We start from the raw sequence: 15,563 nt of genomic DNA, 5'->3' as shown, positions 1-15,563 counted from the left end.
TGTTATAAATCTAAAAACTATGAATGGAGTACTGTACTATATAGGGTCTTTTGGGAGGATCTATAATCTCAAAAATAAATTCCCTAAAATAAAACATGAAAAAAAAATTCAGAATACAAATTATCCAACAACAAAGAGCTCCTTTCCAGGAGTTTAAACTTAGTTTAAACAAACTAACAATAATGAGAACATTATAAATACCTACCAATGTATGTTGTATGTAATCTGAATATAATAGATAATAATTTTATTGTAATTGAATCTATCACCGACTAGTGAAATTAATATTATAATTTCTACTAGTGGTAAGAAACTTTGCAGAGAGGTGAAGAGTTTTCATTAAAGTCTATATCTAGGAAAAAAGACACTATGGTTCATGAATCTTCCTGGCACGAGTTTTGAAACATCTGGTGACTTCCTATGCTCATATTATATGTGAGGAGTACTGTACCCAGAGAGACATGAGCAGGAATGCTGTTTTGGGAAGTCAGATCTCTAGGCCTGCTGATCAGCATCCTTCAACATCCTAAGTGATAATCCTCGGCCCATGACAAAAGGGTTTTACAAGAGAAACTGTTGGCAGGATTGTAATTTTCTACAACATACCCATCCAGATTCAAAAAATGTATTCACTTTGGAAATGCACTAAGATAAGTGCACTACTGCACGTGGCTCTGTGCCAATCTCAAGGTTATCACATATTAGGGGAGGAAAAGCCAGAGTGAGAGAGGTTAGATAAAGTGATAAATCACTGAAGTGCTTTCTAGAGAGAAGAGGGAGCAAAAGTAAATTTTGGTTGGTTTCCTTCTAAATTAGGGTCTATATCATGAGGACGGATCCTCAGAGTAATAGTATTTTACCACTTGATTCCTAAGTTCAAGAAATGAATTATCAGGATGAGAGACATTTGTAAATAAACAGTTTTAATCATTCCACATCTGTTAAAGTGTTATAATTGTGGTTGTTGATATGCCTTTATTTGCACAAATGTCTTCTCTTTCTAGAAATATAATCAACACAATTAATACATACCTTCTAGAAGCTCAACTTGCTGATGAATCAGTATCTGATCTATCTATTATAATAAAAACAAAAAGTTAAACTGTAAATTATATATCACATTTTTAAGCCAACCAAATTAACATCAGTTTTTATATTTTAAAGAATACATATAATCAATTAACAATACTTACCAATATTATCAATATTTAATGATAATTTATATTACTTCTAGATATACCTGAAATTAATATATACTTTATATTTTTTATTTCTTTTATTTTTTAAAGAATAGTTTATAGATTTTTAGAGAGAGAGGAAGGGGAAAAAGAAACATCCATTAGCTGCATCCTGCACTCCTCCCTGGGGATTGTGCCCACAACCCGGGCATGTGCCCTGACTGGGAATTGAACCAGCAACCTCTCAGTGCATGGGACAATGCCCAACCAACTAAGCCACACCGGCCAGAGCTAAAGTTAATATATTTTTAATTAAAAATATCTATTGAATGGCCTGGCCAGTGTGGCTCAGTGGTTGAGTGATAAATAGTGATAATTATAACACCTAAATATCATAGAGCTTTTATAAGGATCAAATGAGTTAATACTTGTATTATACTTAGGAACAAAGCCTGGAAAATGGTGCTTAATAAGTGTTTGCTGTTGGTTAGTATCAGATTATATTCAAGATCATAGAAAATTCAATTTCTTAAGCCATATGTAGTTTGCTTTAAAAGTAAGCCTGATCTGCCCAGCCAGTGTGGCTCAGTGGTTGAGTGTCGACCGATGAACTAGGAAGTCACTGTTCGATTCCCGGTGAGGGCACATGCTTGGGTTGTGGGCTCCATCCCCAGTGTGGGTCATGCAGGATGCAGCTGATAAATGAATATCTCTCATCTTTCATGTTTCTATCTCTCTCTCCCTCTCTCTTCCTCTCTGAAATCAATAAAAATATATTTAAAAAAATAAAAATAAAAGTAAACCTGACCTAGAAGAATTAGAGTAATTTGTTTGCAAAAAATGTTGTTTTACCATTTCAGACATTTGCTAATTAGTCATTTGTTAATAAGTAAACTGGAAGCACAGTTTTATTTGAATGACTATTCGAGGTATTTGAAATTACCTGACTTAAATATTCCAACCCTGGTGGACAGTCTGATGGAGGTGGTGGTGCTGGCATCCATGGTACCCCTGCAGGTCCAACTGGCTGATTATACACTGGCTGGTGTTGGACAGGAAAGCCCACTGGACCAGCACTTGAACAGCCAGGTGGTGGGACTGAATAGTCAGCCTGGGGGACAGGATAGCCTGCTAGCATCCCAGGATAGGCAGATTGCAAGCCAGGGTAGCCAGTATGTCCTGGAGGTCCTGCAATATGAACAAGTGAAATAATTTGTAACTAGACCAAAAAATGGAAACATCAAGTCTTTGGGTTTACCCCAGTATCTACAAACTGAAATTTCAGTTTCGGAATCTTGTTTCTATGAAGCTTAAAGTTCATGTTTTTATCTTTCATCAAATTTTCAATGAAATATCATATACATTTATATTTTGAGAGTTTTGGGCAGAATAGAATTGGCCCTGGCCTTATTTTTATTATTCAACACTCAGATGAAAATATGCTTAATACCTAAGAAAGTGAAAGAATCAGCAATGATCTAGAGTCATTTGCACAAATATTCTGGAATGCCTTCATGGAAAAGAGAGAGAACATTGAGTAGAAGGTCCAACATAAAGGCTTTAGGAGCCAGCATTTCTAGGATCAAAGCACTCTGTAAAACTGGAAATTTTGGAATTCTAAAAAATCATATCTTCTATATATAGAGAGAGAGAACTGGGGACAGTTTTGTCTCTTCAGGGTATATTTGGCAAGTTCTAAAGATGTTTTTGGCTGTTACAACTAGAAGGGAGGGTGACACTGACATCTGGTGGACAGAAGCCAGAAGTGCTGCTAAATATCCTAAAATGCCAGAAATAGCACCCTGATGAAAAAAATTATCCATCCCAAAATATGACAGTGCCGCTTTTGAGAAACCCTGGTATAGAGATACAGGCATGTCATTCCTTCCAGTACTGTCCATGTAATTTTCTGGTTTAACAATTTCCCTGGAGTTTAATCCACTGTATAGTCCATTCCTAAGACCCTCTACATGTAAGGCATGGTCCAGCATGTATACAAAAGGAAAGCTTTCACTTGTTATCAGATTAAGATGAGAATATCCCCAAGTAGCTGCGTTTCTATAGCCTGCAGCTTCCTTTTAAGCAGTCATGTCTTTTCTGTGACTCTCTCTGAACACAATTAACCTCAGCCCCACATGACTCAAAAACACTCAGGATCAAATCTCCTAACTGATTGATTTCATAATCACAATTTTCTGAAGAGATGGAGAATCAATACAATCAATAAAAAAATACTTTAATGCTATTGATGATAACATATAGTCAACCAAAACAAATCAAGAACTACTCTGCCAATTTCATTATTGCACCTTCAACAAAGTGCAATCATACATAATAGAGCTAATATGCAAATTGTCATCACGCCCTCACACCCTCGCGCCCGGCCTGGGGGACCTGAGGCCGCACCCCGCCCCCGCCCTGGGGTGGGGTCGGGGGACCTGAGGCTGGGCCCCCTGCCCTGTGGGGCTTGATGGGGTGGGGCAGGCCAGGTCTGGGTCTCGTGTTTCGAGGCAAGGCACATGTGGGTGGGTGGGGACTTGACTCTGGGTCCCACGGCGTGCCCCAGACTCAGACAGGAGGGAGATTTTCGTATACATTTTACTAATTTTCTTTCATCTCTGACACTTCTATAGAGAAAGGGCAAATAGCAATATTAAAATATTTCCTCTAATTAATTCCCTTTTAATGGGCATGAATTTTGTGCACAGGGCCACTAGTACTATAATAAATACACAGACAGATGGACAGACATGCACACACTCGCTTTGGAGAATATCAATGATTGATTTATTTTCACTTTATTCTTTAAACAAATGCGTTTACCTTGGAATGCTGCCGGAGGATATTGAGGATGATACCCAGCTGGGAAATTTGTTCCTGGGTGAGGAGCATTCATTTGTGCATCTGTAATTCAAGGAGAGTTAAGCTTTAACAAAATACACATTAAAAAGAAAAATATGTCTGTGGATAGGTAACTTCATTTGCATGATCTTGTGCTATATTGAAATAGAGTGAATTCTTCACTTAACACAAGTTGTGCCTGTTATCAGAATTATTTTGATACAGAATCATGTGTCAAACAAATTCCCTTTAAAAAAAATTTTAACTGATTTTTAGAGAGAAGGAATGGGAGGCGAGAAACATCGATTCAAGAATGAAACATCCCGCATGTCTCTCCCTCCCCACAACCAGGATTGAGCTTGCAACCCAGGCATGTGCCCTGATCAAAAATCAAACTGGCAACCTTTTGGTGCACAGGACAATGCCCAACCAACTGAGACACACCAGCCAGGGTAAACATATTCCCTTTTGGATAAAATGAAACAGCTAAATTCACAGGGCTTGAATTTCTAGTTTTAAACTGTGCTGGATGAGTGTTCACTTCCATACTCTGATTTTGTTGGTATTAGAAAAGAGATGGTTTTAAAACCACATATAGAGTGTGAAGAGATAAATAAAACTAGGGGGATGTGAGAATGGTAATGGAAGAATTATAGATGATTTTAAAGATATCTATAATCATGGCTCTAGGAATTTTTTAATATTTAAAATAATGCATATATATGTATTTAAATATATTTTTATTGATTTCAGAGAGGAAAGGAGAGGGAGAGGGATAGAAACATCTATAGATATAAAAGCCTAAGCAACCAGCCAACCTGCTGACCAGCCGGTAGCTATGATGCACACTGACCACCAGGAGGCAGACGCTCAATGTAGGAGTGGAAACCAAAAGCATGAAAACAGACTGATGAATCTCAAAGGGAAGTGGGGAGGAGGGAGGGCGGGGAGAGATTAACCAAAGATCTTATATGCATACTAGATTTGTGCACTAGTGGGTTCCCTTGGCCTGGCCTGTGCCCTCTCACAATCTGGGATCCCTTGGGGGATGTCGGAGAGCCAGTTTTGGTCTGATCCCCACAGGCCAGGACAAGGGACCCCAGCACCGGGCCTCTAGTCAATGATAAAAGAGAATCACTGATTGGTTGCCTCCTGCACACCCCACACTGGGGATCGAGCCCACAACCTGGGCATAGGCCCCAACCGGTAATTGAATTCTGACCTCCTGGTTCATAGGTCGATGCTCAACCACTGAGCCATGCTGGCAGCCAGGCTATATCTGTATTTAAATATCCTTTTCATGCTTACTCTGGGACTTCCCTAATAAGGTTGACCAAAGTAAATCTAATATTTGACTGATTTTGACTTATAAAAATCAAAACTGACTTAAGTACAATAAACTAACAGGTTAAATGTTATTATTTGCTAATCAAATGATATACAATGTGCCGTAACTAATCCTAATATATGTACAAATAGTTCAACATCCTAGTTCTTTAAATTTATGTTTCTCCAATTATTCATTTAGTGGCCAACCCAGCTGGACAATAAGTATCTCCTGTCTCACCCCTGAGTTAGTCTCTGGAGCTACACTGGCTCTGTCTTCATGGAACATATAGTCTAGTGGACTCTCCACTTTTATTATGTCCTCCTCTCTTTCATACGACTTACTAACTGTAAATTCAAAGTTTCTTTTTGAATCATGGGGACATGGCATCAATACAGAAGAAAATGTTGGCCTAATATTCAACCTGACACCTCCCCTGTATGCTTCTCTTTCATGAGATTTTAAAGATCACTCAATTCGTGGTTTCAGCAGGAAGGCTGGACTGTGGGCCCACTCTCTCCTCCATTCAATTGCTTCATAATAAGTTCAGCAGAATGGAGTCCATGGAGACTGCAAATTCAGGCAACAGAGCTACTTCCATCAGGACTTTCCCCTGGATAGACACACCAAATTGTCACAGATTTCTGAATTACTGCAAGCCATTTTTTTCCCAACCATTCCTTTCTGTTTCTCAGCATCACATGAGTGGCCTTGCTTAGTTCTCTAGCTCTCAAGGCTCTGCCCAGATTCCCCACTCTGAGCGTGAGTTAGAGACAACAGGATCAGACTCGACAGATCTGAAAGAAACAAACTGCAAATCTGACTTTAAGACCTACCCTTAAATGATATGTCACACTTTGGCACTTCTGAGCAAATACCATTGTTCACCACAATAGTGAAGATAAACATATGTCCATGACATCACAGAATCAAGAAATTAGGACCTCATTATCTCTAGGATTTTTGTATCAGAGCAATGATCCTGGTAACAGGATTAGTGGAAATTTATACAAAGATAAATACATGAATGGGCAAGTGGTCAAGTAGAGCAAAGAGCATATGAATTACAAATGAATTTGTGAAATGCAGCCTAAAATAACATAAAGTCATAGGAGTATCACATTGTTGTAAAGGTATTTCATTTTAATTTATATATGTATATTTATGTACATATGTACATTTCACTTCTATTGATGTACATACAATTTATATATGTGAAACTGAAGAGTTAAAAGGTGATTATGACTGTGGCCAAAAGAATCTTTCTAAAGTGATTTGAAGCATCCTAAAATTTACATTAAACAAGTGAAATGTACACATGTATTTAATCTTATTTACAAAACTCAAAGCTTTATATAACTTACATTTAAAAAGCTTTGAGTTTTGTAACTAAGATTAAGTTAACATAGCAAACATTAAGAGAAAAACATGAAACTTCCTGAAGAAGAGCCAAAGTTCTGGTCCTAATAAATATATACATGTAGCAAGGCTGACACTGTGGTGAGAGATAAACATCTTTGGCTACCTACATAAAGTTAAAGAGAGAATATAAATCCTTTCAGAACACAGGACTTTTAAAAAAATATTCCCCCCCCCCTACATATTGCTTTAGGTTTTTAAATATATTTTATTGATTTTTTACAGAGAGGAAGGGAGAGGGATAGAGAGTCAGAAACATCGATGAGAGAGAAACATCCATCAGCTGCCTCCTGCACGCTCCCTACCGGGGATGTGTCCACAACCAAGGTACATGCCCTTGACCAGAATCAAACCTGGAACCCTTCAGTCTGCAGGCCGACGCTCTATCCACTGAGCCAAACCAGTCAGGGCTGCTTTAGGTTTTTAATCAGACAATGTCTTATTACATGCTTGGTCAATACCTAACTTATTTAAATTTTTCTTGAAAGAAAAAAAAGCCAGAATATAATGATTGGTATTTATTTAAAATTATTCACATGTGTATGTTATGAAACACATATTAGGGATTTATGTGAGGATTTTATTACAATGAACTGACATATTAAATGTATTATGTTAATTAATATGACTTGAATTATCTTTATGTAAATGAAATACACATACAAGGGAAAACTGGTCTGGATGAAATATAGTATAAATTATAAAACATATTTTCCAGTAGGCCTAAAATTTCTTAAGTTTAAGGCGTTTGTATTTTTAAAGAAAAAATTATTGGTATTGAATATCTGTGGATACTGTATATCAAAACACTGAACTAGACTTTAGGATTCTGAAGAATAAACAACACAAAGCAAATTATATTATTTCAGAAATTCAATAAAACTTCTGATAATATATTAACAGCAGATTTAGCATTATAGGAGAAAAGTAAATACATAATTTACTTACTTTGTTTGTCCATGATTATAAAAGTTCTGAAAAAGAAGACCTGATATTAATACATCGGCTGTAATTTTATAGGTCAAATATGACTTTTAAAACAAGATACTCTGAAAGAACATATGCACATAAGATATTCCTCTTTTCATCTAGTTTACCAGAATCTGGTCATTTCAACCCTTTGGTCTTGATCCATTCCCTATTGCTATATTTCTGAGTAGAACTTCGAAAGTTGTGGGTCAGCCAGGTGGTGGATAGCTCAGGGCTGGGCTCCAAGCATGATCCAGCATGAAAGAGAGAAACATTAGCTATCAGGTCCACTACTGCAAACGCTTCTGGAAATTCCAGGTCCTGTGGATGTGTTCTGCCCAGTGTGGATGGTAAATCTGAAAAGGCATGAACCTTTGTTCTATGCTTTAATACCTGTTTTTAGCCAGATAACCCACCCTCAGGGGTTGTCATAGTTGTAGTTCTATGGCAATCTAACTGAAATTTTGTATTTTTTTATTTCTATTTGAGGAGGGGTTCTAAGGGCAACAGCTGTTTGGTGTAAGGTGTAAGAAAGCGGTTCAATTTTTTAATAACCGGTTTGGCAGTACAGTGCATATGGCTATCAGTCCAGATATAGGGATTATGTATTTTTGTCTGCCAAGAGCATCTCCTCCTGATGAAAAAGGCTTTCCCCCTCCATTTAAGCAATCCTATCCTATATAATCTATCTTTACAAATAAAAGGGTAATATGCTAATTAGACTGGGTCGACCAGCCATCTTCTGGACATCCGACTCCCTTCTGGACAAAGCCATGGTAGTCGAGGCCGAGGCAGAGACAGTTAGGGGCGATCAGGCCAACAGGAGAGGGCAGTTGGGGGCGAGATCAGGCTGGCAGGGGGTTAAGCGCAATCAGGCTGGCAGGGAGGACAGTTGGGGGCGATCAGGCCTACAGGGGAGGGAAGTTGCGGGTGACCGGGCCGGCAGAGGATGGTGGTTGAGGGCGAGACAGGCAAGCAGGGGAGGGCAGTTGGGGGTGACCAGGCTGGCAGGGGAGGGCCGTTGGGGGCAACCACGGCAGACGAGAGGGCAGTTGGGGGCAACCAGGCTGGCAGGGGAGCAGTTAGGGGTGATCAGGCAGGCAGGCAGAGGCAGTTAGGGGAGATCAGGCAGGCAGGCAGGTGAGTGGTTAGGAGCCAGCGGTCCCAGATTGTGAGAGGGATGACCGGCAGTTGGACATCCCCCAAGGGTTCCCCAATTGGAGAGGGTGCAGGCTGGGCTGAGGGAACCCCCCCCCCCCCCCGCATGAATTTTGTGCACCGGGCCTGTAGTAATAATAATAATAAACATTGTACTCAGTACTTCTGCCTTCCAGTGCCTTGATCCCATCCTATATTTTCCCACTCCTATCCTGTCACTACATTTCTTATCTCTCCACTTTATATCCCAACCCCCTATATGCCTGTTAATTACAATTAACACATGAAGCAAAACTCTGTTACCTGACTCTTATCTTGGACTCACACACTAACATAAACCAGAACTGACCTTCCCAAGTCCTCTTGTCTTGCTACCACTTTATTAATGCCTCCTCCTGTGGTGTCTTAAATGGTAAATTTTTAAAAATCAACTGATTCCTCTATATTCTTTACTAAAATCTGGTGTTCCTAGGAAGAACTCATGTCCCTCCTCTCATTTTAATTTTTTTTTATTAATCCTCTTCCAAGGATATTTTTTCCATTGAATTTTTCAGAAAGAGAGGAAGGGAGGGAGGGAGGAAGACAGGAGAGAGAGAGAGAGAGAGAGAGAGAGAAAAGCATCAATGTGAGAGAGACACACTGATTGGATGCCTCCCCAATAGGGGCCGGAGATCAAACCTGCAACCCAGGTATATGCCCTTGACCAGGAATCGAACCTGTGACCCTTTGGTGCACAAGCAGATGCTCTAACCACTTAGCTATACCGGCCATGGTTCATTTTAAGCATAAAATTCTGTAAACTTATGAACATTCCAATTATAATCACCTCTTAATTATGTGTGCTCAAGAAATTCAGCAATGGTTGAATAATTCGAAATGGGTTTACTTGGCTCTTGAATAAAGCAAAACATTTGTTTGAGTTACTAATTTGACTTCCTGGATTTTCGTAGAATAATAGTAAACTAAGTTTTCATTAGTTAGTCAGAAACCAACTGTTGTGGACCTCATCAGGCTAAAAGATTAAAATTTATGTTTTTCTTCAGTTAATCTATAAGATGATCAATAATTAAATAAACATATATGCAACCAAAGTTGGCTAAAAGTTTTCATAGGCCACATTAATGTTTTAGGTTAGGAACAGTAAAAGGAGACTAAAGTCATATGTAACACATGCCATGGTTACTTTTGTTAATCTCACATTTCCATGATCAAATATTATACATTAAAAGTAATACCCATTAACTTAAAATATGCTAAGAGTACCTTCATAGATATATAAAATTAAAAGATTAAGGTTGTGGAGTAGAATTAAAGTATATCCTTTTATCAACATGCTGGACAGGACATCTCTAAAGTTTTTATTTATCCTCAATTGTTCATATGATTAGTCAAAAAATATCTTATACCTTTAACCAATTTTACAACAGTTTTAAGGGACCATTGTTTCCATCATTCTCTACTTGCCTATAATGTCAGAAATGTACTAATTTCAAGGAGAAATCCAGAATAATACTTGGAGGAGGAACATAGACAAGTCCCCCCTGTGTGTGTCTGTGGGGGGAGAGGACTTTAAAATTATTAAAATAAAAAATTTTACTTAAAAAATAAAATATTTTTAATTTAAAAATATATGTTTTTACATTCAGTTGTTTGAGCCTGGGGAGTCCAGGACCAGTCAGAAAGAACAAGTATGCCAGAAAGAGGAAATCATTAATAAATGCTGTGAATCACATGAGGAAAAGGTAAAAGCTCCTGAGCAATGGAGTGCTGTGACCTAACAAGTCCTTGCCAAATGAGTGCCATCTTGAATATCTTTCTTTCACAGGGTCAGAGATCATTCCCTCCCTGTACAGAAATCCAAAGAAGAGAAACTAAACTGACCCCAAAACAGAGCACACTTGTTCTTATTTGCTTTTTTCCTTCCTATTTGATTACATTATTTTGAGTCTTAAACTACAAGTTTGTAAGGATGAGTATCTGTTGGAAAAAACACCGTGGAACACAATCTGGGCCCTCATTTTCCCATAGCTTTTAGAATTTTCACTATTACATAATGCCTCAAGCATTAAAATGGTTATGTCATAAGCTGTGGTGCAAAATGTTAAGTGACAGTTGTACCTGTGTGTATGCCAGGTGGAATAAAGCACTTGTGGATTAAAGATATCCACCAAGTTCAGCCTTGTCCACTATTTGCTGTTTTAAGGATCTTTTGATTTTCTCAAACTTAATGATTCTATCACAAGACATAACATCACTCAGCTTTGGGAATGACGGAGCTGAGTCTTGGGTGAATTAGTTACTTAATTAACATGATACCTTAATTAAATAATGCCTCCACTACTTCTATAAGAAACAAATTCCAAAAAAAATCTTCTAAGACAGAGAAAGTCATATTTATCCTATATAGTCTCTAATGAAGTCATATTATATACTGTAACATTGAAATCTTAATTACTTCAGGACAAATAAAAACTTAAAATTATAAACTTCTATGACCAGGAGAAGGAGAAATAGTTCAGCTGATATCCAGTAAATGGTTCCACAGTTCATAATACAGTGAAACCCTTTTGACCATGTCTTGGGGTTCTAAAATTTCGATCTTGTTGCTTTTAAAAAAGTATGACTATAAAATTTGGAACCCAAGGGGGAAGCATCCCTCATTTTGGAAAATCCTAAAATTACTATGCCTACAAATTAGGCAAAACTAGATTTGAAGGAAAATGATGCCTTTACAAGAGGATTGTTGTGACATTAATTTAGAAAATGAGGTGAGGCAATTAGCAGTAACAGAAATTTATTATTGTTCAATAAATTTTAGGATTAAATTAACAAGTAGAATTAAATGAGTATTGGTAGAATTGTCTAAATTCAATTGCAAAGTACTGTTTACCAAATAATTGTTTAAAATTTGGTGCTATTTGTTCCATTACTAAAATACTGTAAGTACAGTAAATATATACATAATATATACATATATTTAAAACTATACAAATAATCTTGACAGTTGTATTTTGAAGTTTCTATTCAATACTGGTCATAGAATAAAATATGAACCAAAGGACTTGTATGCATGCATATAAGCATAAGCAATGGATGTGGACAACAGGGGGTGAGGGTGAGGGCAGGATTGGGGGGATGAGAGGACATTGGGGGGATAAGGACACATTTGTAATATCTTAATCAATAAAGGGAAAATAAATTTTTAAAAAAGAAGGAAATTGTAAAAAAAAATAAAAAATAAAATACTTTCTATGTTGTTCAGCTTGTGTTCATAGGTAAATTTTGTGCATTTAAAAAGCTTTAGTTAACACTGAGGACAAAAATACTTCATCCGTTGAACTGTAGTTTTGGTAAAAGATAAGTAGACTAAAACCAGATGAATTTATACAGATGTTGAGTCCACCAAATACATGTACAAGGTATGGGATGGAAGTGAGGTGGCTAAGGCTGATTTACAAAAGCAAAGTATCTGGTAATGGGGAGTCTTCCTATAAAAGTCTACTCCTGCATTTCATGTTCAAGGAAACAAAACAAACATGCTCAGACCCACTTTGAGATAGCATTTTATAGTAAACTTTGAAGATAAAAGTAGATATTGCATCAATTGGGACCAACTGAGAAAGTGATGGTCAAGTGTTCTACAAAACTAACAAGTAAACCAAAAAGACAAAAGAAACAAAAACAACTTTATGTCAGTTACCCTGGCATGGGTGCTTTATTCCTTCTGCAAAGCCTTTGCTGACAATTCCCAGAGGTCCCTCACAAATTTGTTTCCTTTCTTCCTTATAAATGAGGAAACTACACCCCAAAAATGAATGGTTACTTAATGCTAACTCACTAGCTGAATTAAAATGATTTATGGTTCATGTGCTTTATGCTCATGTCCTTGATTCATTGAAAAAAAAAATCTCCTGGGCGGGGGAAGGATGGGGGAAAAAAAATAAAATAAAAAAATAAATAAAAATAAAAATAAAAAAATCTCCCAAATTGTCCAGTTTCAGTAAAATTGTTAAAAGACTATCTTCATGGTATCTCTCTTAATAATTTCAAATTTACTCATGGCCATTTTGTTTTTAGTTCTAGCCAGGCTAGAAATTTCATAAGCACTTACTACATTCAAAATTTTAAAAATGAAAAGCACAGTTGTTAGTACTAATTAACAGCTGTACTTTGACTTTTTCAATTTAGCACTACTTAAGAAATTGCTATACAGTGTGTGTATATACACACATATAATGCGCATGTACATTTATAAATATTGTGTAAATATTAACAGTATAAAACTTGTGCCTTTTATATGATGAGAGGCATAGAGCATGTAAAACAGTGTAACAATCACTAGAACAAAATGACAGACAATACTTTATTATGAACACTCTAAGTGCTATGAATAAGTACAATGCTGCTATAATAGAGTTATGGGGGCACTGGGTTAGGTAGTGGGGATGTGTGTGTCAAGGAAGAGAGATCCCAGAGCTGAAGGAAGTGTGTGTGAAGAGTGGGTAGGCTGTGGCATTACAGACAGAGGTAACTGCATAGGTAGAAGTCCTGAGGCTGAGGGAGCTTGTCTCATTCAAGAAAAGGAAATTTCTGTGAGTTACGGACTAGGAGGGAGAGGTCATTAGACTTGAGGATGGAGTTCTCACACATTCACTGTCTCCAGCTGCACTTTACACTCTGAAAGGCCAGAGCATAGCCAGTCCAAGGCAAAGCACTTAATTTGTGCTTGTTGACTCAACAGGGTGTGTACTGTATTAGTTCATTCCTTTCAGTCAGAAAGAACAGCTGCCTTACAGATTTGAAGGCTGCTTAATCTCCTATGACCTAGCTATTTCAAATGCCACTTTTCTACCTAAGTGCAAAAGTCCACTCATTTTACAAGCAGCCTTGTGTTAGTTCAGCCTTCAAACTCCTCCAATCGTCAGGGTAGTATTAAGAGGAACTTATGCTGTTACAAAAATTCAAGGGAGAAAAAGTGATCCCAAATCGTCTGACACTTGACACTAAGTAAGTGACACTTTGCACAGTACTAATCATGTTCCGGATCTTTCTAAACTAGGAGAAACAATAGTTTCCTGCCTGTTCCTGGAACTGGGAAGTTACCATGCCAGAATTCCAGGAATAAGTAAATGTATAAATAAAACCCCAGGGAACCAGATAGTAAGCATGGAGAAGCTGAACTTAGTCAAATATTCAAACAATAAGAACTGATTTTCACTGAGTACTTTCTGCAGTGCCAGATCCTGCCCTAACAAAGTTCACTAATTCACGTCCTACTCTAACTCTTGTAAATCTTAATAGTTGTACAATTTCCAGAATGAGGTAAGGAAGGACGGTCTTTGAAGAAACTGGCTGGAAGTCCCCATATTAAGTAGTACAGGCAGGATTCAGGCAGACAGGGGAACTCCTGAGAGAATGGTCTTGGCCTCTACAAACCGCCTCTATCTTTCCCATGCTGATTTTCCAGGGTGTCTGGCATAGTTCCACCCACACTCCTATTTAGTGTTTACTGTTAAACGACAGCTAGCAGGCTCTATTACTCGTTCCTTCCAACTTCCCCAATGGGCTGGCAGATCCCCCTGGGCCCAGGTTCTTGCCTTGATTCAAGGTGCTCTCGGGGCTGTGAAGACACCCACTAGAAGCCGAGCCTGGCTGGCGGTTTCAGACGGGGATCTCGTCAGGGCAAGTTCCTGGCCTGGAGCACCCGGTGGCCAGCAGTGCCCTTCCTGAGCCCTGGCTCCACTTCCGGGCGGCTTCCCATGGCCCCCAGGACCTCTGTCCCACCAGGTACCCACCAATCTCAGTGCCAGCGCAACCCGCTGCCCTCGCGCCCCTGTGTCACAAGCCGCCCCTGAAGTCCCGCGCCAGGAGGCAGAGAACGCCCCCAGCTCACCTGTGGCTGCCGCTGCTCCGTGACCGCCCTGCGCTGACCAGAAAAGGGAACCCAGGCGCAGGCGGTGGCTCTGCTGCCTTTGGCCCCTGGGTGGCCCCTGCGTGTCCGGTTACACAGCCTCCCCGGAAGTCACCAGGGACGGTCCTCTTAGCGACCTTGGCGCTGAATGGAGGCTCTGGTTTCGTTTCCTGGATCTTACGTATACAAAAGGATTCCCTACTGTCCCGCGCGCGCGCACGTCCGGTAGCTGCTGAAGGGGGAGCTGCAGGGAGATCACCGCCCGCCCTCCTCTTGCTCTCTGGACTGACTGCAGCAACATTGGCTCTGCGGCTCAGAGCAGCTGGGCACTGGGGCGCCTACACTGGAACTGAGGGTCATTACCTGGAGTTGGCTGTCAGGGATGGGGTTGAAGGCACTTCTTTGACTCTAGCCTTGACCTCCATACCTTACATTCCTGTCACTTTCAGGGTTGGGAGCAGTGAATGATTCAGAGCACACAAGTTATTCTTTATGGGGCCTTTTCACTTTCGCTCTCTGGCTCTTTGTCTCTCTCCATCTTTGAGTCTTAACTCTTTTTAAGAGTTAAACCGACCAGATTTGTTTAGAATGTTTAGTTTTTCAGGTCCTTTGGACTGGCAACCAAGCACAATAAATATTTGAACTGAACTGAAGAATTCATTGATTTCTTTTTTCTTTTAAAATTTTCATTTACAAATGTAACACCTGATCTTCCACACAATAAAAGTGAAATAAGCCAGTCAGAGAAAGACAAGTATCA

General features: G+C 38.9%; 1 protein-coding gene across 4 annotated transcripts in view; it reads right to left on the bottom strand.

Moving 5' to 3' along the window:
- The window catches only part of PLSCR1 (phospholipid scramblase 1), a 41,939-nt gene extending 26,800 nt beyond the window's left edge, over positions 1 to 15,139 (bottom strand). For 2 of the 4 annotated variants that reach the window (XR_001363285.1, XM_005872251.2), the window contains exons 1-5: positions 14,786 to 15,138; positions 7,714 to 7,739; positions 4,002 to 4,082; positions 2,122 to 2,366; positions 1,033 to 1,075 (exon numbers count right to left, since the gene is read on the bottom strand). Coding sequence is in view for 3 of the 4 variants with exons in the window: in XM_005872251.2 (XP_005872313.1) it covers positions 1,033 to 1,075; positions 2,122 to 2,366; positions 4,002 to 4,082; positions 7,714 to 7,726 (382 nt within the window). In the remaining variant the exon portion in view is untranslated. Of the gene's footprint in view, positions 1 to 1,032; positions 1,076 to 2,121; positions 2,367 to 4,001; positions 4,083 to 7,713; positions 7,740 to 7,862; positions 7,970 to 14,785 lie in introns of all 4 variants that reach the window. The other 2 variants (XM_014544607.1, XM_014544608.1) reach the window with 2 other exon arrangements.
- Positions 15,140 to 15,563: the final 424 nt, after the last annotated feature.

The sequence above is a fragment of the Myotis brandtii genome, unplaced genomic scaffold, assembly GCF_000412655.1.
Source record: "Myotis brandtii unplaced genomic scaffold, ASM41265v1 scaffold373, whole genome shotgun sequence".
Taxonomy (NCBI): domain Eukaryota; kingdom Metazoa; phylum Chordata; class Mammalia; order Chiroptera; family Vespertilionidae; genus Myotis; species Myotis brandtii.
The sequence above is the reverse complement of the archived record's forward strand: the minus strand, read 5'-3'. Positions and strand labels throughout refer to the sequence as shown.